Raw genomic sequence first — 23,466 nt, forward strand, 5'->3', positions numbered from 1 at the left:
AATTGAGCAGATATGAACATTGATGTAGCTGTATCACTGTAGTATACTGATTTTAAGTCCTTTGAGTATAGGCCAAGGAGTAGGATAGCTGGGTCAAATGGTGGTTCCATTCCAAGTTTTCTAAGGAATCTCCACACTGCTTTCCAGAGCACTAATTTGCAGCCCCACCAGCAATGTATGAGTGTTCCTTTCTCCCCACATCCTCGCCAACACCTATTGTTGCTTGTATTCTTGATAATCGCCATTCTAATTGGGGTGAGATGAAATCTTTGGGTAGTTTTGATTTGCATTTCTCTTATTACTAGAGATGTTGAACATTTTTTTCATATATCTGTTGATTGCTTGTAGATCTTCTGTGATGTGTCTTCTCGTTTCCTTAGCCTATTTGTTGATAGGGTTATTTGTATTCGTGGTATAAAGTTTTTTGAGTTCTTTATAGATTCTGGAGATTAGTGCTCTATCTGAAGTATGAGTGGCAAAGATTTTCTCCCACTCTGTAGGCTCTCTCTTCACATTGCTGATAGTTTCCTTTGCTGAGAGAAAGCTTTTTAGTTTGAGTCTATCCCAATTATTGATTCCTGCTTTTATTTCTTAAGCTTTGGGAGTCATGTTAAGGAAGTCTGATCCTAAACTAACATAATGGAGATTTGGTCTCTGGTCTGATTCCAAGTTTCTTGCTCCATTTTGAGTTGATTTTTGTGCAGGGTGAGAGGGGTTTAGTTTCATTCTGCTGCATATGGATTTCTAATTTTCCCAGTACCATTTGTTGAACAGATTATCTTTTCTCCACTGTATGTTTTTTACTCCTTTTTCTAGTATTAGGTGACTATATTTATGTGGTTTTGTCTCTGTGACTTCCATTCTGTAACATTGGTCTGCCTGTTTATTATGGTGCCAGTACCATGCTGTTTTTGTTACTATTGCTCTGTAGTATAATTTAATGTCTGGTATTGCGAAACCTCCTGTTTCACTTTTTCTACTCAGGATTGTTTTGGCTATTTGAGGTCTCTTGTCCTTCCAGATGAAGTTCTTGATTGCTTTCTCTGTTTCTATGAGGAATGTCATTGGGATTTTAATTGGAATTGCATTGAATCCATACAGTGCCTTTGGTAGAATGGCCATTTTGACAGTGTTAATTCTGCCTATCCAAGAACATGAATCTTCTATCTTTGAAGGTTTTCTTCAATTTCTTTCTTTAATGTTCTATAGTTTTCATTGTAGAGGTCTTTCACCTCTTCTGTTAGATTAATTCCCAAGTATTTTTTTTTTTTTTTTTTTTTTGAGGCTATTGTGAATGGAGTGGTTTTCCTAATTTCTCTTTCAGAGGATTCATCACTTATGAATAGAAATGCATTAGATTTACACATATTGATTTTATATCCTGCTACTTTGCTGAATTTATTTATTAGTTCTAGAAGTTTTCTAGTGGAGTTTTTTGGATCTTCCAAATATAGGATCATTTCATCAGCAAATAGTGATAGCTTTAGTTCTTCTTTTCCTGTTTGTATCCCTTTAATTTCTTTGGTCTGTCTAATTACTCTGGCAAGTGTTTCAAGGATAATGTTGAATAGAAGTGGTAAAAGAGGGCATCCCTGTCTTGTTCCAGTTTTTAGAGGAAATGTTTTCAGTTTTTCTCCATTAAGAATGATGTTGGCTGTGGGCTTAGCATAGATAGCCTTTACAATGTTGAGGTATGTTCCTACTATTCCTATTTTTTCTAGTGTTTTAAGCATGAAGAGGTGCTGTATTTTATCAAACGCTTTCTCAGCATCTATTGAAATAATCATTTGGTTCTTAACTTTAAGTCTATTGATGTGATGAATTACATTTATTGATTTCTGGATATTGAACCAACCTTGCATCCCTGGGATAAACCCCACTTGATCACAGTGCACTATCTTTTTAATATGTTTTTGTATGAAATTTGCCAGTATTTTGTGAAGGATTTTTGCATCTATGTTCATCAGGGATATTGGCCTAAAGTTTTCTTTCCTTGATGAGTCTTCGTCTGGTTTTGGTATCAGAGCAATACTAGCTTCATAAAATGAATTTGGAAGGGTTCCCTCCTTTTCTGTTTCCTGGAATACTTTGAGGGGTATTGGTATCAGTTCTTCTTTAAAGGTCTTATAGAATTCAGCTAAAAATCCATCTGGTCCTGGGCTTTTCTTGGTTGGCAGGCTTTTGATGACTTCTATTTTGGTGCTTGAAATTGATTTATTTAGATTGTGTACGTCTTCCTGATTCAGTTTGGGAGGATAATATGTCTCTAAAAATTTGTCACTGTCTTTGATATTTTCTATTTTGTTGGAGTATAGATTTTCAAAGTAGCTTCTAATTATGTATTTCAGTGGTGTCTGTTGTGATCTTTCCTTTTTCATCACGAATTCTAGTAATTTTTCTTTCTCCTCTTTCTTAGTGTGGCTAGGGGGGTTATCAATTTTGTTTACTTTTTCGAAGAACCAACTTTTTGTTTTGTCAATTTTTTGAATTGTTTCTCTTGTTTCAATTTCATTTATTTCAGCTCTGATTTTAATTATTTCCTGTCTTCTACTGTTTTTGGTGTTGATCTGTTCTTTTTCTAGGGCTTCGAGATGTAATGTTAGGTCGCTCGATGATGAATGAAGTACTCTGTAAATGTCCATTAAGTCTATATCATTGATTGTATTATTTAGTTCTATAGTTTCTTTGTTCAGTTTTTGTTTGGAGGATCTATCCAGTGGTGAGAGCGGTGTTTTAAAGTCCCCCACTATTAATGTGTTTTGGTCTATTTGATTCTTAAAATTGAGAAGGGTTTTGTTTGGGGCATAAATATTTAAAATTGTTATATCTTGCTGTTTTATGCTTCCCTTAAGCAGTATGAAATGTCCTTCATTATCCCTTATGACTAACTTAGGTTCGAAGTCTGTTTTATCTGATATGAGGATGGCGACCCTTGCTTTTTTACAGGGTCCATGTGCATGGTATGTTTTTCCCCATCCTTTCACTTTTAGTCTGTGGATGTCTTTTTCTATGAGATGAGTCTCTTGGAGGCAGCATATTGTTGGGTCCTTCTTTTTAATCCAATCTGCCAGTCTATGTCTTTTGATTCTTGAGTTTAGGCCATTGACATTTAGGGTTATTATTGTGATATGATTTGTATTCCTGGTCATTTTGGCTTGTTTTTGGTTTTTAACTTGACTTGGTTTCTCCTTTGATTGGCTTTTAATTTAGGGTAGTTGCTCTCTTTGTTGACGTGTATTGTTGTTTTTCACTTCCTCCTCACAAAATAATTTGCTGAGAATGTTCTGTAGTGCAGGCTTTCTATTTGTAAATTCTTTTAACTTTTGTTTATTGTGGAAAGATTTTATTTCATCATCAAATCTAAAGGTTACTTTTGCTGGGTATAAGATTCTTGGTTGGCATCCATGTTCTTTCAGAGCTTGAAATATATTGTTCCAGGCCCTTCTTGCATTTAGAGTCTGGGCTGAGAAATCTGCTGATATCCATATTGATTTCCCCTTATATGTAATCTGACGCTTTTCTTTCACTGCCTTTAAAATCCTATATTTATTTTGTATGTGAGGTATTTTCATTATAATGTGTCTTGGTGTGGATCTGTTGTAATTTTTTGCACCTGGTGTTCTGTAAGCTTCTTGTATTTGATTTTCCATTTCATTCTTCAGGCTTTGGAAATTTTCTGATATTATTTCGTTGAACAGGTTGTTCATTCCTTTGGTTTATATCTCTGTGCCTTCCTCAATCCCAGTAATTCTTAAATTTAGTCTTTTCTTGATATCCCATAGTTTTTGGAGATTCTGTTCATAATTTCTTACCATCTTCTCTGTTTGGTCAACTTTGTTTTGAAGATTAAATATTTTGTCTTCAATGTCTGAGGTTCTGTCTTCCAGGTGTTCTACCCTATTGGTTATGCTTTCTATGGAGTTTTTAATTTGGTTTATTGTTTCTTTCATTTCAAGAATTTGTTTGGTTTTTTTTTTCAGAATCTCTATCTCTTTTGAAATGATCCTTTGCTTCTTGCATTTGCTCTTTTAACTGTTGATTGGTGTGATCATTCAATGCCTGCATTTGCTCTCTTGTCTCATCTGATCGTTTTAATTATGTACATTCTGAACTCCCTTTCTGACATTTCTTCTGCCATGCTGTCATTGGATTTTATTGATGTAGCATCTAGGTTTGTTTGGAACACTTTCTTCCCTTGTTTTCTCATATTGCTCATGTATCTTCCCCCGCTAGGAGTGCATATCTGAGGTATTTCCGTTTCCCCCCTATAGGCTTATAGTGTTCATGCAGGTTTCCAATAACTCACCTCCTAGTCTTCAGTAACCTGAAGTCTTGGAGGAACTTGATAATGCAGTGACCCAAAAAGGATGCTGCCCCTCCAAGGATGGTGGCCTCCAGGTGGGGTATATTCCCTGTTAGTGGGCAGAGGCGCCTCCAACATGTTGACAGATGGTCAACTTCAGGGGCACCAGACTGCGTGCTGGGGCCTGGCTGGTCTGGGCCCAGCTCTCTGGGCCTACCTCCCCTGTGGGGAAGTCTCGCCTGGTGGCTCTGTGCTGGGCCTGGCTCTCTCAAGGATTTGCTTTTGTTAAATATTTACACTAACTATACAGTCTACTATCTAGAATCCTGTGTGTAATGTGTCCTGTAGGAAAGGATTCTAGTTGAATATCTTATATGATTGCAAGCAAGAATCCTGCACTGGGCAACATAAACAGAAGGGAATTATCAATAGATTTTCAAAAGCTCTCAGGATCCATGGGTAACTAGAGAACTGGGCTGGAACCAAGTCAATTGGAGGCTAACATGGTAAAATTTATAGCAGGAACAATCTGAGGAAGAGCCACAGTAGAATGGTTTGCTTAGAATTCAGACTCTAGACAGGACTCATTTGATTGACAGGAGACTAATGGGACAGAGGTCCTCAGAAGGTGAATGAGGAGGAAATGGAAATTAAGCAACAATAAAAAAAAAAAAAAGTGTAACCATACAATGAACAAGAATCTACCTGAATGAAGATTTATGAATTTTAGGTATTCCAGCAAAACTGAAATTTGTGCTCTAAGAAAGAAAGAATATTGGCAATTATGAATGAAATAATATTGAGAATGCTGGAGCCACCCTAATGACCAGTTTTCTGCTTCAGTGCCACCATGTTCTCTAATCTAGGTGATCTGATAACTTCCTAGTTTCCCTGTCTTAAATCTTAATTTTTTACTATTTGATTTCCAAACTGAAGCTAAAGTGTTCTAAAATACAAATGAGTTTGTGTGATTTTCTAGTTTAATCCTCTCCATTGTTTATGGGTAAAATCTGACTTTCCTACACTCTGCCTTTTGCTTACCTCTCCAGGTTCCTCTCTCACCCCTTTTAAGGCAAGTTCACCCAGACTTAATCAAGTCCTTTGCAAAAATGCAGCTCTTTCTGTCTAGAACCTTTCCCTCATACCATGCCACCTGGTGGCTCTTAAAGGTGCTTCTTGACCTGCTCAAGTCTGGAGTTAGGTATACCTTCCAGGTACTTGAAGCAGTGTAACTCAGTGTAGATGAGTGATCCACAAACTTCTAGTCTAGACAAGGTAAGTGTAGTCATTAAGAATTGCTGTGATTTTTTAAATTTCACAAACGTATCAGCATTAATAATGGAATTAATTTTTTAATTGGTCCTTTACCACAATTTGAGAAACACTATTCTATGGGACCCTGTAATGGTCACATTATACTACTTGCTAAATTGCAATCTAACTTTATATTTACATTTTCATATTTCTGCATCAATGAAAGCCAGATTTCAGGAGCAGCATCTAGTTTTTATTCATAATTCAGGGTGACTAATACATCGACTTAAAAATCCCCCCTTTCTAATTGAATGAAAATGTTTTAGAGATGTAGGGGTAGAGAATGTAAGTTTGAAGTGTTTGGATCTGCCAGTTTCCCATCTCTACAAATCATTTTTTTTTTCAAATTTAAATCAATTTCTATAAGATGAAAAAGGACTACAATTGAGGAAATTGAGAAGAAAAAATGGGCTTGCTGAGCATGGTAGCACATGCCTACATTCCCAGAGACTTGGGAGACCTGATGCAGGAGGATCACAAGTTTGAGGTCAGTTTTGGCAACTTAGACCCTGTCTCAAAATTCTAAAAAATGGGGTTGGGGATGTAGCTCAGTGGTAGAGTGCCCCTGAGTTCAATCACCAGTACCAAGAAACTGGCAGGGGTTGGGGTGGTGTGCAAAAATGTGTTCAATAGTCTTTTTTTGTTTGTTCTTTTTAGATATGTATAACTAAAATACAGTATGATACTGCATTTTTACATAAAAACACGGAGCATATCTTTTTCTAATTAGGATCCCAGTATTGAGGATGTACAGTGTGTTGGGATTCACTGTAGTATATTTATATATGTACATAGGAAAGTGATGTCAGATTCATTCCACTGTCTTTTCCATTCCTACCCCTCCTTCCCTTCATTCCCCTTTGTCTAATCCACTGAACTTCTATTCTCCACCCGCCTTGTTGTGTGTTAGCATTCACATATCAGAGAGAACATTCAACCTTTGGATTTTGGGGATTGCCTCATTAATTTTCAGACTATACAAAAAACTCAAAATGTTCTAGTAGTCATTGAGCAGGTCATGAAAATATGAACATTCTGCCTACAAAGAGAAAATGAACATGAACAGTATTTGCATTCAATATCACAGGCTCAACCACCAGCAATAACAAAGGTTTAAGAATACATGCCTTAGTTCAGTTTTTACAAAGGTTAGAAATACATGCTCTAGTTTAGTGGCTACCAGTGCTTTTGATCTCCTTACTCCTCTACACTCAAAAATATAGAATTTCTAAGGAACTTTGTGGATTACAGTTTCAATGTTTATTGTATTAGAAATTAAATCAGACCTTTAAAAAAAAAAGGAATACATATGCGTACATTCTGTTAGCTAGGGTCATTAGCAGTGATGTGACTGCGTGTCATTTAGCTTCTGGAAAATCCATTGAGCATCTTTCTATAAAAACATTAATAGTTCTGCATATGAAATGTCAAGTTTGGTATTTACAAAGAACGGCATGCACATAGTGGTCAATTTGTATATATGTTTACATATTTTGTGTGCATATGTGTATTCATATGTATGTATAATCAGTCCCACATAAGGGATTTGTGTATATTCATGTCACATAGGTGCCAGCTAATTTTATTCTTACTAGTCATCATCTTCATCTTCATCTTCCTCAGTTTCTTCATTCTCCTCAGCTGCAGATACACTCGCTTCTTGTGCAGCCCTGAAAGCATGCTCTTCTTCCACACTAGGATCATCCATTTCTGTAATTTCTGGTCCACTGGGGTATTCTTGATAGACAGGTGGTGGAACTGGGGGTGTGTAATTGTCCACACTATACTTATGACCCCACCCTATGTAGAAGTTTTCAAATTTTCTGTAAGTAAAAAATATATAAATAAGTCTTTATATTCTGTTCAGTAAGAAAACTTGACCCTTTTATAGCAATAAAGTGCTATTACTATATCGATCCATAATTTTGAAAAACAGTACATTTTAAATGCTAGAAATAAAATATCCCTCAGTAATTCCAGTGAGGTTGCAAAGGCTTCACCTGGGAGACCTCACTGGACTGCTCTTCCCACAGTAGACATGGGGCTCAACCAGTGAGTTGCCTTGTCTAAGGAGCTGTGGCCAAGGACTCTGACCCCTCTGGCTGGCCTTGCTCTTCACATGTTCACATTCCTAGCCCAGGTGCCTTATTCCTAACATTCTAGTTGAGTCCTGAAGGCCTCATTTTTCATCCCCATCTAGCTCCCTGACCCCATCTTCCATCCATACTGCAGGAGCCTTTTCTTCAGGGACTCCCTTGTCAGTGAGATGATGCCAGGACCTCACATCTATGACACCCACATCCCTGCCCTCTTATCTGATCCTCCACTGGTGGACATTCTATGGGAGAAAATGGAACAGGAAGAAGACAAAATTGGCTCTTGCTCATGCTAGCACAGTAACCATGAAAGGCTTAGCTGCCACAAGACACTCTTGACAGCTGGCAGCTCAGCTCTCTCCAATTCAGTTGAGCTTTCAACACTAGGTTTTTAGGAAAGAAATAGAAGCATGAGACAAACAGAAGTGTACATGCAAGTGAGGGATAAAAGGATTTTTAGTAACCTCTAGATCTTCATTTCCTTGAGATTGTCAGCCTAAATAAGCATATTTAAAATTATCTTTTACCAAGATATTCAACAAAAATGATCTGAGTCTTAAACTAATTTAAACACTGATTAGAATTATCTCCATTAATCTAAGTAAATATATAAGTAAATCATCCCAATAATCATAGATGAAAAACCATATTTTAATTCAATTAATTGCATAACTAAGATGAAAGGGCAAAAGCCTGAATTGTTCTAATGTATTTTACTGTTTAATACAGATGCTATTTGAATACATCTTAGGCCACACATACCTGATATGTCAAAGATGAGTTAAAGCAATAGTAGCTTAATATGCTAGTGACAATATAATTTCCAGAGTTAAACAGTCACAACAATGACTTTGTAAGTGGTTAGATACTTACTTGCCATTGGAAAAGGCATACGCTCCAGGCCAAAGGTTGGATCGGAGAACTGCAATAGCATACTGGGGGATGAGATTTGAGGACAACCGTGTTGTCCAAGCAGGCATATTCTGAATCTCTGGAACCCAATGAGAGATTTGAAAACTTAATTCTTAAACAGACAAGAATCTACTGTATAACCAAAGTTATTTTTATAAATCTTATACACATAGATACATACATACTTGATAAAGAAGGAAAAGTTAAGACGGCAGCTTAACATAAAATCAGGAAAGAATTTATGAGTGTTTTGGAACAATAAAATTTGAAATATATGTATGTATATACATGCATATATCCATTTTTGCAACAGAGACTTTATTAAGGGAGAGTGGGTTTCTGTGGTAGAAGGAGTACTACTTCATAACCAAATGAAAGCTCAGATTGTTACTGTGGAAGAGACTAAGGACTGCAAGCAGAGAGGATCACTACAAAGCAGGCAAGAAGAAACAAGAACGTGGGACTAGAGTGATTGTAAAGATGTAAGCGCCACATGTGATATTTTGCTACAGTTACACCATGTGTTTAGGTTTGCAAAAAGCAAGACAAGAATAAAGCACAAGACACTGAACATTCCCAGCAAAAGCTGCAGCCCACTTGTATTCCCTCCCTGCATCATGCCTTCAGCTTCTGTCAGAGCATGTTGGCATGGACAGCAGCATTCTCCCAACGTTCTAGAACACAAGACGGGGAAAGGGGAGGAATTCCTGGCTCCAGTTCACTTTTAGAGATTTGAACTCTTAACCTATTTGCACATGTTATACAGTTTTTGTGACTCCGGGCTAATAGTCATGTAAAGTTACCTAAATCTTCAGAGATTGGTGTCAAAAGAGGGGGCCCCACTTCCTGTTCTATGTAGTCAGGATCTTCGCCTTTTTCTTCTTTTTCTTCATCTTCCTCCTCTTCTTCTTCCTCATTTTTTTGTACAGGATTGAACCAATTACAGCGACCCTGGAAATGAATTTTGCATTATTTAATAGTCTCATGAGGACCTTAAAATTTCAGAATATTTGATCCTATTAAAGCAATTATTAGAATGAGTTTTCATTATGTGGGAATCAGTCAACTATCCATTCATTCATTCTACAGCTATTTGCCAAAAGCTATTTCCATTTATTTATTTCAAAAATAAAATATATTATTTACTTCAAGAATTTGTCCACCTCTTGAAATTGCAAAACTTGAAGGTTTATATATGCTTTAAAACTATCAGTGAAAAGGTAATAATTTTTTCTTGCTCGTTTGTAATATATGGTTTATGTAAATGAAGTAAAGTTGTATGGTATGGTTATTAACAACAAAATTTTAAGTGTGGTAATAAGGCAGTTATAATTCTCAACTTATCTAGAGCTAAGAATATCTCTTATCTAGATAAAAGTATAATGAAGATTTTTCTACCCTCAAATAAGGAAGAATAACAGATGGTTAAGAGGGTGGACTCTGGGTCCATTCTGCACCGCCTCACATCTGTTACATATTAGCTATATTATTTTGCCATGTTTCCTGAACTCTCTGCTTCAATTTCCTCATCTGTAAAATAAAAATAAGAATATTCAATCTTTCATAGAATTTTTGTGAATATTAAATTACATATATGTATATGAGATTGTATACATGAATTAATTTAATATAATTATGTATAATTTTATAGACATATTACTCTTAACAGCACCTGCCACAATAGGTTCTATATACCTGCCCTATAGTTGGCTTTTTTTCTTTTCATTTTTGTTATAATCCTATAGTGTTCGCTTTTATTTTTCATTTTTGTTATGATCCTATAGTACTCTTGAAATAAAGATTCAGATTTTATGAAGACAGAGTAAAAGAACTGTTTTAAAAATGAATGCACACAGCTATATTAAATCTGTACATCACCTGGCAAATACCCCTACCTGTGGGAGAATGTGCTGTACATGATGAACCCAATTGGAGAGGGATTCCACTAGATCCATCACTTGGATGCCTTCAAAATCAGGGTTTTCCTCAAAGCTATCTCGCCCTCCTTCCACCTCTTCCTCCTCCTCTCCTTCCTCTTCACCAAACTGATAGAATCCTAGAGGGCTGACGTGAGTTCCTGCTGAAATTCTGGCAATTTGTGCTCTCAAGTAATTGCTCTCATTTCCTGGGAAAGGTGGGTAGCTTATGATGGGGGCATCCAATCTCCCAGTGAAGAATTTCTTGATTTTTCTTGCCATCACAATTTGTGCAGGCATAACTGATGGTAACTTCACCCACGGTCTTCCTGGTTCATTGCAAACAAAATAGACATATTTGTTGGCGCCCATTCTACTTTCTTCTTTGGGTATGGCCCGTGGGGCCTTGTAAAAGGCCTTTGGGAATTCATCTTCCTCATCTTCATCAGCCTCAATTGCTCCATTGTCCCTCTCTTCAGCTACGTCCTCCTCCTCCACCTCCTCTTCATCTTCCCCCTCACGAAATTCTACTTCAGCTACAATATAATTCCTTTCTATACCCAGGATCTTGCCCCAGAAACGGCATCTTTGAATTGGGTGGGTGTCGGCAAGTTGCTTGAGGGCAAGAAAGATGCGGTAAGTCTCATCAGTGCCCAGACCAACTCCGGCTTGTTCAAAATAAAAAGCTGCCTCCATTACATTTGGAAGAGAGCCTTCAGCCTGGGAAACAAATGCTATGGTTAAAATTTCGTCCATAAAGGAATGCTTGCTTCCCTTTCCTTCTTATACGTCTTTATATTAGCGCTAAATTCTGTCTCCACCACTTCTTCAAAGAATTTTCAAAGATTTAGCTCAAAAATATGATAATTCCTGAATTTAAATTCTTACTACTTGTAAGTGTAACTTCTTATATTCATTGTGTCTTATACTCACTAATATTTTATAGTGGCCCTGTTTAGTGTGTGCTCTTACGCAGAAAAAAATAATAACTACTATCAGTGATAAAAACTCAACACCCTTTTTTTATAAAAAAATTTAAGTAACTCTACTACCATAAAATAAGATATATATATATATATATATATATATAAAACCTATGTACACATGTATTTAGAAAGAACATAGTTATATATGTGCCTACATTGCCACATAAAAAATACTTACTAAATACATGGTTTTACTTGTGTGTGTGTGTGCTTGTGGTAAATAAAAATCAATATGTTAACATATTTAGGGTAACATACAGGGTAAATAAGAAGAAAACATCATAAGTGCTCAGGCATTGCCTATACTCAAAGACATAATGTAGTCAGATGCTTGCCTCTACTTATGATAAATATTTTTGGACTTAAATAATGAAGAGAATATAAATAAGTAATTCTATAATAGAAATATAGAAAAATGAACAGGCAGAGTCTCAAGTATACTGTAGGAAAACGTTTGTAAAAATGTAGGAAAGTTAGAGAATTTTCTGAGGTCAATATAATTTGTAAGACAAAATGTCGACTCAAGATGGAGAAATCGAGAGTACTTGCTGTTCTTACAAATGATCTGCTTGTATTTGTATTATTACTCTGTATTTTAAAAGATAATGTCTTTTAAAATCCTCATGTTTTTGATGTAGAGTTGTGAAACTCTCTTTGGCATTTGGATGACTTTCAATCCTACTCAGTCCTCTAGACCTATTTCTTCTTAGCCTCTTGCCATGGTTCCTATTTTCTTAATTGAGCCCTACGTGTTATTGTTCTTAAATTCCCTTTTTAGTCATCTTATCACTCGGTTCTTTTTGCTTACAGGAGTTCTTCTATCCAACTCAAGTGATGTATGTCTGTTTGAAATGTGAATAATGTTTTAGTCAGTTTCTCATTGCTGTGATCAAAATACTGGACAAGAACAAATTAGAGAAGGAAAAGTTTATTTGGGCTGATGGTTTATGGTTTGCTGACTACAAAGCTCTGGGCCCCAGCTAAGATTAAACATCATGGCAGAAGGGTGTGACTGAGGAAAGCTGCTCAGGACATGACAGCCAGGAAACAGAGAGAGAACTCCTCTTGCCGGGGACAAAACATAAACCCCAAAGGCATGGCCCCAGTGACCTACTCCTCTAACACTCAACCTGCATACAGTCACCACCCAGTACAGTAGTTCTTTCAAATTATTAATCCATAAAATGGATTAATCCACTGATTAATTATTATAGAGGTCAGAACTCTATAATCATGTAACCTATGAACATTTCTGCATTGCCTCATACATGAGTCTTTTGGGGGATACTGCCTATCCAAACCATAACAAATAATGTTTCCTAACTTTATTATTGTTCTTTTTTCCCCCAGATTTTTATTTCTTTTAGTCTTCACTTTGGTGATCTACTTATCCTTCATGTTCCCAAATGAAATATCACCTGTGCTACAAAGCCTCACCTAATTGCCGACACCAGAGTTATTCCATTCTGTCTGACCCTGTAGCTTGCTGTCAAAACAATATAATAATAACTGCTATAATATATTTCTAGTATATACCAGACTTTTATACATATTTTATACCTTTTGACTACCTCTGCTGCTCAGCTTGTTGCTATGTGATTGTCCCCAAAGTTAGAAGTTTACTTACTTGCTCAAGGTCACACAACTATTAAGTGAATGATCTAGCATTGCAACACAGATGTAACTTCTTAGCCCAAGTTTTTCCATCATATTACACTTATCCGATCTTTGTTGTCTCTTTCACTAAATTGTAAGCAACTCAAAATTAGAAGTCTTTTTCACATGTACTTCTCTGGACCTGGCATGCAGTCACAGTTTGTAAGTGAATCAGTGAACGAATAAATGAAAGTTGAGGACTAAGAGCAGGAATCATGGTGTGGCCCAAAACAGGAATAAAACCATGAGCACTGTAACATAAATGTGGGACAGAGTTGCTCAGATTTCATTGCTTCAGAGATCTTCCTCGCTTCCTGTTCCTGTATCTTTCCACTCTGAGATGGAGCTTTTCATCTGCACCTAATGATTCAGCTCTTCCGGGTTCTAAAAACAGTCCTACCTTTGTTATGGAATCTAGCTTAGGGTCTCTGGGTCGAGGATTAAATGCAGTTTATTTGTATTCCCACCAAACCCTAAGTTTAGAATGCAGATCTCTGCCTCATGATGCTATGCTTATAGATAGCTCTATGCCCCATTCTTACGCTGGAGTCTTTGTTTAACCTACCCTATGAATGTCTGCCTATCTGCCTGATCCCCACCTGCTGTGCACTCCCTCACTCCTATCACTTGTATGGTTAAACTATCAAAACAGCTTACCATCAACTCCTTAACACCTATGGCCTGTTCCTTCAGTCTGAGCACTCTAGAACTCACTACACCAGGCTGAGTCTCCTCCTTGGGTTGCGGAGCTGTAGGAGTTGTGCCTACTGCCTGATCTTTCCCTGCTCCTGTATCTTTTCCATGACAGGTCCCTTTCAAAATATATATATATATATATATATATATATATTTTTTTTTTTTTTTTTTTTGGTTGGTCACAAAATACCTTTGTCTTATAAATTTATGTTTATGTGGGGCTGAGGATAGAACCCTGTACCTCACATATGCTAGGCATGTGTACTACCACTGAACTACAACCCCAGACCCCAACAGGGTCCCTTTTTGAAGATACCTCTCTACACATTAAGCTTTCTACTATATAAACTTATTATAAATAGTCTAGAAATAATGACATGAAATTTCAGTGGATTTGTATAAATTACAAACACCTAGGCATTTAGGTAATAGAATATTAGACACTTTTTAAAAATTTGAAGCTAAAATTTTTGTGATGTATAAGATTTTACTCTCTAATGTAGCTCCCTCACTTTGTTACTAACTTTCTCTAAATATTTTCACCTATTTATCTATTAAAATTAAAAGAAGTACTTATTCCTTTCCTCTTGTAATATGTTCTATGGACATAATATGCATAATATCAAAACATAATGTAAGACACTTGCCTTGAAAAAGAATGCAAATGACATTAAAAGGACTTTTAAATTTTCAATAAAATTTAAGGAAAAATATGCAACTTGATTTAAAACTTCATTTTTCATTACACTCATGCATCACAATGACAAGGTCACATTCTTAGAAATATGTCACTAAGTGATTGTGTCATTATGAAAACATCATAGCATGCACTCACACAAACCTAGATGACACAACCTACTATGCACCTAGTACTCAAAAATCTATGTGCTATTCATCAATATAATGTGTAGTGCAGTAGGTTTTTTTTACACCATAACCACAAACGCATAATGCTCTGTGCTATGACCTTATGGCAACTTCAGTGTCACTAAATGATAGGAATTTTACATTTCGTTAAAATCTTAAAGGATCACTGTCATGTATGTGGGCTGTCATTTTCTGAAATGCCATTACCTGGTGCATAACTATATCTGACATTCATTCATTATTCAACAAATATTTAATATGAAACATCAAGTTGGAGATCATAAAATAGGAAGAAACCATTTTTTTCCGTTATCAAGAAACTTACCCCTTAAGCATTTCGCAAAATATGAAACTGTAAAAATAACTAAGTTAGGATGTAGGTGGTGAAAAGTGGGGTTGATTAGAGAAGGCTTGAAGAGATTTTTAAAAATAAGATGCAAATACTATTTGGAGAGCTATAAAATATATAATTGCTTAAAAAACAAGAAAGAAAGTAACACCCTGCTCAATCCAAATAAACCCTCAGAATTTTAAGTATTAAAAATTATAACAATGACTCACTATTTCTTCTTCTAATTCCTGATCGGCTCCTTCTAAATTTCCCTGGAGAAAAAGTGCCTTCTGCATCTCTGCTATTTCATACATTGGAAGCAGCTCATTCTCATTTTGGAGTGTATCTAATTTTTTACTAAAATGTGCCATTTTCACATCTTGGCTGATATTTTCAATGATGTCAACGGCATTATCGGGACGCTCATCTAATATCTTGGTCAGCACATTAGAAAGATGATCGTATCTGCCCAAAGAGAGAAGATTTCAGATTACACACACACACACACACACACACACACACTCACACACACAGTCAAGAGCATTTAAACAAGCATTTGATCATTTGATTCAGACTCAGTTGGGTTTTAGGGAACTTCAACAACTTGAAGTCTTCAAAGATATTTTAGTGAAGATAATTTATACCGTGAAAGAACCTATCCTAGAACTTTCTTGGAAAATACCTCTAATAATTTGGATGTTTAAGTTATTAAAGAAAAACATTATAACAAGATACATATTCCACATCAGGTACATTTTTACATTTCATTTCTGACACCAAAATCTCTTGGTTACATACTTCAAAGTGACAAATACTTTTCACTGCTTTATCTTAAATTCTTTTCCATTTCCCTTTCCTCTGCCCTTACCAAATCCAATTTCATTTTTAAATCCTTTTGATTCTATCATGCTGCTTAAGCCAATTATCTACTTCAGTGTTTTTAGACCTACATGAAATACATTTCATATTGCAATCTCCAGTCATACACAATTAAAAGACAATTGTCATCAAATATTACTCCCCTTAATTAAAAAGTGACATTTAATATCTTGTACCAAAAACCCTACTTTTTATTTCATAACTGAATTAATGAAGCTATCCCTACCCTCTCAGGAATTCATTGCATTTTATACATAACTGATAGGGTGTGATTTTTCAAATAGCAGATTTGTAATGTGGATTTATTTTTAGGAAAACAAAAATCGATCAAAACTGCTTTCATGTTAGAAAGAAACCTTCCTGTTCAATGTGGAAAGGTGCATAAATTACCTCTCTGCTGGATGTGCATTGTACCTCTCAAATTTTGTTTCTAATTCTTTGACCTTCTGTCCAGTGAGATAAACCTAACAAAAGTCACTTTCATACTTGGTGAAGTCCCAGTTGAGAGCCTTTATTTTTCCTCAATATATCATTCCTGTTAAAAAATAATTTAAAATTCCTTTTTTGCTCAAGGACTCATCACTTTAAGACATTCTCTCAAACAATTCTTCCTCAGTTTAAAGTAATCCTTTCAGAGAACACTGACATGCTGCTATGAAATTTTGTATATTATATATTTCCTATTCAGAAACTGTGTTAGGTTTTTCTATGATTAAGATTAGAGTTTTATTTTTAATTTATTTCCTGCCTTGCTAGAAAGAAACACAATAATTACATGATCGATAAGTATATATTTCCTATTAATGATCTGATATATTATTTTTTGAGTTTTATTCATTAATAATGTATGTATTCATCTTAGACCTTAAAAATATCATAAGAAAATATGTAGATTCTATGTGGAACCAATGTGAAAGGCAGTTCACAAATATTATATTTAAAGAATATGTTATTCTGTCCCCAAATATCACTGTTCTTGTACATGAACAGGATTGTTTTGACTAGGAGTTTCTTTAACATGCCATCGAGCTTGCCTAATTTCCATTTAGTGTTGAAACTCACAAAGAACTCTCTAAACTAAAAAGATGGTTGTTACCAGGCAATAGAAGAGTTTTAACTAAAGTGTTTGATTTGCTCCAGTAGTATCTAGGGAAATCAGATTCCAAGTCAAAATTTTCATTTTATTTTTCAATATAATGTCCATAAATTCCTCAGTCCAAGTATTGCATAAAATTTTAAGTTCATACCTTACCTGATGTATTTTATTAGATCTTTTTTTTTTTTTTTTTCGCACCAGGGATTGAACCCAATTGCTGAGAGCCACCTATGAACCATGTGTGTGAACCCAGTCATGTTCAAGCCATTAAGCAGGGAAGCCTGGTTTTAGGAACGCCCAGTTGGAACCCACTGGTTCCAGAAGGCCTGATTCAAGTTGCAGCCTGTGTTAGCTCACTGCTCAATTTCAAGTACAGCCTTCCTGAGATGGGTGTAACTTGCCAAACGTCATTTGACCTGTTTACTGCAAGACCCTGCCCCACCAGGAAACAAGCACCAAAACAGAACTTCTCCCACGGAAACCTTATCCCTGCCTTTGGTGTACTCCCCCTTAAATAAGGAATTGGAGCCTTTTTCAGTTGTTCAGTTCCAGTTCCTATCTGGATTGGCAGACCCATCAGGTGCTCTGCTTTTTAAATCTAACTTTCGGTTTTATCTCTAATCTTTTGCTAATTATTTCAGACTTTTAATTTTCTCAGGCAGCTCACACTTTCTGAGCAGGAATCTGTTCTGTCAGAGTACTGCCACTCTGTCACCCAAGGGCCTTAACCACTGAGCCCTTTTTGTGTTTTATTTTGAGATAGGGTCTCAATAAGTTGCTGAGGCTGGCTTTGAACTCCAATCCTCCTGCCTCAGCTTCCCAAGTCACTGGGATTACAGGTAAGTACCACCATGCCTGGCTTTTATTAGATCTTAATACATAATAAGTATATATTTTTTGAACTGAGAATTGAACCAACAGAGTATTTACTACTGAGCTACATCCCCAATCTTTTATTTATTTATTTATTTGTTTGTTTGTTTGTTTGTTTGTTTAAAACAGGGTCTGGCTAAATTGTTGAGGGTCTCACTGAATTGCTGAGACTGCCTTCAAACTTGTGATCCTCCTGCCTCCAAACTTGTGATCCTCCTGCCTCAGCTTCCTTTGTTGCTGGGATTACAGGCATGTGTCACCATTTTTTCAATTAAGCAGTATTAATTATTTGTTTTAATAGAATGATAAGAAAAGGAGGAAATAATTCTTTTCTGTAGGCTTTTTGTTCAATAATGTAATAGGAAAAGTATTATTAGATCCTGTATTTAATCCAGATTTTCATTGCCACAAAAATAGTTTTTATGAGATCAAATTAGATCCCCTTATAAAAGATGGGGCTCAAAGGCATCTTTACTAAGTAGTTTTTAACTGCAGGCTCTAAAGAGGATAATAGTGAATATTTTGGAAACTATTCATTTATTAACTCAGAAACAGCATTTTAAAATAAATGTAAATATTAAGTAACATAAGTTAGGAAATAATTTAGTAAGGGAAATTTTCTCACTTTAGTTTTTTTATTCAATTTTAAATGTTTAGTAAACGCACAAGTGCTTTTATGAAGCTCTTTTGCAATTGCAAAAAGTTTTATAAACTCATGCTTGTTATGACAAATTTATCCTAGCTATTCAAGTAGAATCTTCCACTGAATTGGAAAATTACATTCTCACAGTGTAAGCAAGTTATAGTTTAAAATGATAGATAATAAATAATATTTTAAATTGTTCGATATCAAATTTAGTGGAAGATTTCTTACATCAAATATTTTTTTCATTAGAACTCAAAACCATATTTTACATTTCCCGAAGTCTAGTAAGAGCTGCACATATTTGCCACATTGCATGTTCATTAAGGACTCAGAATTTACTGACAAAACAGGAGGCCCCTCAGCACATTATGATGAGAACTGAAACTGATTCAGAGGGCATGGATTGTAGTCCTGCCTGTGCTGCCATTCATTCATGCATCCTCATTCAATCATCAGCTGACAGCATTGTGCTAGGCACTGAGTACACAATGGTGTACAAAACTCACATGTCTCTTCACTCTTGGGGCATCCATTCCAGTGGAAGAGGAAGACATTAAGATATAAGCCCATAAACGTTTACAAAATTATAAGGGGCATTACGTGCAATGAAAGAAAAGAATAAGTTACAATAACAAAGTTCTATGGAAGCTGAATTCTGAAGAGTCAGGAGTCTGCAGGAAGACTAAGGAAAGGCATCTTCTGTGCAGAGAGAACAACCTGAAACTGACTAGGTCATGTGTCTGGAGCATAGTGATGGAGAGGCAGATAGGAGAGATGTGAGCCAGTGGAACTGAGCAAATTCTGTTCTCTCAGAGTCATTTCCTCCACTTAAAAACAAATGAGTTTGTTTGATGTTTTCTAAAGTTCTTTCTGCCATAAAATTCAGCTGAGTATTTTTATGGAAGTCTGGAGGCAAGAATCTCTACAGAGCTTTGCTGTCAAGGACTCTGAAATTAAAGCTACAGTGGAATGCCCTGAAGTTAACTGGCCATCCCATTTTTTAAGGGAGAACTGGATAAATAGCATGTGCTCTAAGGGCCTCCTGTGGTGACCAATTTTCCTAGTTTGCTCAGGACTAAGAGGTTTCTTAGGATGAGGAAGAACTTTCAGTGTTCAAATCAGGACCGTCCCATGAAAATTGCGAAGGGAAGGAACTCAAAGCCAAGCCATGCAAGCACTAGAATGCTTAGATTGCAGGCTTGCACCCTCTCTATCCCTGCAGACACTTATTTATTACAATAATCCTGGAAAGATGCTTAGACTTCACTACCTTTTCTTGTTTGTTTCTGACAGAGCCCTTGACCATAAATCCTATGTTTTATTTCTGTGTACCTAGGTTCTTCAAAGAAATTTGAAGAATCCTAAGAGGTGACCTGTTTTGAGTCCTTTGATACAAAGCTATGTTACTAACTCTCTTTTAGTATAAAATCTCTTCGAGTTTATTTGCATTCACACACAGAAACAAACTCTCACACAGAGATAATCACACCCCCATTTGCTCTGACAATTTTTTTTTTTTCATCTTGGAGACTTACAGATTGAGGCCCGACTTGCTACTGGTCCTCAGTAGGTAAGCCTTAGCATTGTGAATGGCAACCTCAAGCATGCTGGGAGTCACTTCTGAGGCCCCAGGCTCAGACTGCAGGAGATCACAGTTACTGTTTGAGTCTTCCTCCTGAAAAATGTCAAATCTCAGCTCTTTTTGTTTAGAGGTATCATAGCTTGGGTCCCTCAGCCCATACAGGTCAGGTTTGGGTTGCTGAGGCTCTGGAAAGGTGTTTTCTTCCGATTGTCTTGTGAGATGAAAAGTTGACTCTCTCTTGTCAGATGATTGTTCCAAAGAACCAGAAAGAGGTGTCCCAGCATCAGGAATCCTAGTAGTGGTCCTGCCTGACTGCAGTGGGGCTCCAAGATCCTGCTCTGCGAGAGTCAAGGGAGGAGTGGAAGAAGTTTGCTGAGGAGGGGAATTGGGAGGTGATGCTTCTTGTCCTGTGACATCTCCCAGAAATGTGCTGGCTCTAGACTGGGGGCTCCAAGGGGGGCTGTTCCTGGGCTGGGGCCCAGTTTCTGGAACCTGCTCTGCCTCCAAAGGCTCAGATGATTGAGGGTCAGGATCTTGGGGAGAAGCTGCTGTCTTTTCTTCCCATGGCCCCTCTACTTCCCTCAGTCCTTGGTTTTCTTTTTCTTGCTTAGGGGAAGTCGAGTCTTCCATGGAACGAGCCAAGAAAACAAAAGTTCTGGGTGAAATGGGCGTGAAGATATGGAAGAAGGCAGGCAAGGCTGGTGCTTTGCTGAGGTTTTAAGTGATTAAGCTGTAAGTTGCAGCGTCCTATCTCCATAGCAACCCCGGGCAGGGTTCCTTAAGGGGAACAATACAAGTCTGTTGCCAGGAATTTTAGGGAGGAGCCCAAGAAAGAGGAAACTCCTAGGTTTGTGATTTGATGGAGCCCCTGCCGCTCTATCTAGCTCAGCCAATCCGACCTGGACTCTACCAGTCCTATTTGGAAACCCGAGAACTCCAGCCTCTGTGTCTTGAGCACTGAATGGAAGGATTGGAGGTGCCCTGCAGGAGGGTTTTAAGGTCTAATAGATTAATAACTGTGAGGAGTTATCGTGCATTAGCGGAGGGACCAGGCATTTATTCTGTAAGGATGCGCGAGGGACCGAGACAGAAAGGAAGAAAGGTAGACATTAGGTAGATGGGGGGGTTGCGCGGAGAATGCTTTCTTCAAGGAGGAGGTTATGCAGAAAATTACCCTATATGATATAGTTCTTGGATTACCTGTTGCCTAATACTTGAAATTAAAGTTAACCCTAAAACCTGTCAATATAATAAATCTTTACTTGATAATGTAAATATGAACTCAGAATTTTGCAATGATTTCATGTCATGATTTTGCCTATTAATATATAGTAATATATAGTACTTATAATATATAGTATATATGTTATATAGTATAGTTATATAGTATAGTATGTTACAATGATCTTCTGATTCACAATGGTGATAAATTTTACCTTCATGGACAAACATAATTTTACTCGTCCACCCCCAGTTTAGAGGGGGAATCAAAAACCCTTAAATAATTTGATAAAAGCTGTGGATCTTTTCCCTTCCCAAAATACACAATTAAGCACACTCACAAAATGTTGCAGATAATTCCTGCTGGTTCTGGGACTCCTTAAAGTTAAATGGCCTAGATTTAGAACATTTAGAATTCTAAAAATGAAACAAAAGGTTAAGATGAACTAGAACTATAAATTGGTTTCTATGTAACTGTGCAAGGGTTAGAGTAGGTCTTTTTCTCCTGCATGAAATCTTTTCTCTTCTCCCTTGGAGCTGGCAATATATGATGGAGGTTTTTTCTTTTTGAAAACAAACAAACAAACAAACAAAAAGCAAAACAAAACAAAGCAAAGCAAAACTGCAAAGTAGGAAGGTAGAGCCAGGAGAAAGAGAGCATGAAGGAACATTCAGATTTCACTTATCTCTCCATTTGAGGAAAAAAGAGCAATTGAAAGGAACATTCTAAGAAAATGTCCATTATTGTTCTAGTTTCAGCCCCAAACTCTATCTAGACTTTGACTGAATAATCCCAAAGTTGCTTCTCATTGTTCTTAGAATAAAGTCCAGAGTTCTTAGCCTGCTTACCTTCCCAGCTTCATCTTGAGCCATTCCTACAAATTCTGGACTCATAAAATGGGTGATAAAGCACTCCCTCCCATTCTCTGAAGTGGATTGTGTATTGGCACCATTTCTTTGAATGTTTAATAAAATTTATAGGGACACTTTGAGTTTGAAGATTTCTATTTCAGGAGGTTTTAAATTGCAAATTAAATTTATTTCATAGTATATTAATAGGACCATTCAGATATCACTTTTATCTTGGATGCCTCATGGTAGTTTGCAGTTTTAAAATAATTTTGTTACATGAGGAGTGTGTGTGTGTGTGTGTGTGTGTGTGTGTGTGTGTGTGTGTTTCTGGGACTGGGGATAGAACTCAGGGACCTCTACCACTGAAATACATCCCCAAGTCTTTTTATTTTATTTTCAGACAGGGTCTTGCTAAGTTGATGAGTCTGGCCTTGACCTTCTGATCCTTCTGCCTCAGCCTCCAGAGCAGCTGGGTTTACAGGGGTGCACCACCATGCAGGTTATTTTGTGTTTTTTGTAGTACCCCTTTCTTATTCTTTTAAACTTTGTTGAGTCTGCAGTAATATTTCCTTTTTCATTCTTGATAATGATAATTTCTCTGCTTTTTTTCTTGGACCTATTGGAAGTTTATCAACTTCACTGTATATTTTAGAAACTAGCATTGCGTTTGATTATTTTCTGTATTACTTTTGTTTGTTTTCTATTTCATTGATTTCTGTTCTTAGTTGTTTCTTTCCTTCTTACTTTGGGTTTATTTTGCTCTTCTTTTGCTAGTATCTTGAGATGGAAGCTTGGATTATTGATTGAGATGTCACTGTTTTGTTTTCTTTTTTTAAAATTTTTTAAAATTTATTTTTCTTGTAAACAAATAAGATACATCTTGTTTGTACATGAAGTAGAGGCATACCATTTGTGAATCATACATTTACATAGGGTAATGGTGTTTGATTCATTCTGTTATTTTTCCTTCCCCCCACTCCTTCCACCCCTCTTTTCCTTCTGTACAGTCCCTCCTTCCTCCATTCTTGCCTCCCTCCCATCCCCCATTATGTGTCATCATCCACTTATCAGTGAGATCATTCTTCCTTCGGTTTTTTGAGATTGGCTTATCTCACTTAGCATGATATTCTCCAATTTCATCTATTTGCCTGCAAATGCCATAATTTTATTATTCTTTATGGCCTAATAATATTCCATTGTATATATATACCACAGTTTCTTTATCCATTCATCAACTGAA

At 36.5% G+C, this 23,466-nt stretch overlaps 1 protein-coding gene across 1 annotated transcript; it reads right to left on the bottom strand.

The window, feature by feature from the left end:
* Positions 1 to 4,111: 4,111 nt before the first annotated feature.
* RSPH4A (radial spoke head component 4A) lies at positions 4,112 to 20,902 on the bottom strand. Its single transcript, XM_079146601.1, has 7 exons — positions 20,107 to 20,902; positions 15,308 to 15,542; positions 10,521 to 11,261; positions 9,429 to 9,576; positions 8,587 to 8,704; positions 7,210 to 7,440; positions 4,112 to 6,656 (listed from the first exon to the last, which is right to left on the bottom strand). Coding segments are annotated over exons 1-7 (2,151 nt in total). The 5' UTR covers positions 20,784 to 20,902; the 3' UTR covers positions 4,112 to 6,655.
* Positions 20,903 to 23,466: the final 2,564 nt, after the last annotated feature.

Source organism: Sciurus vulgaris (genome assembly GCF_902686455.1).
Source record: "Sciurus vulgaris genome assembly, chromosome: 7".
Taxonomy (NCBI): Eukaryota; Metazoa; Chordata; class Mammalia; order Rodentia; family Sciuridae; genus Sciurus; species Sciurus vulgaris.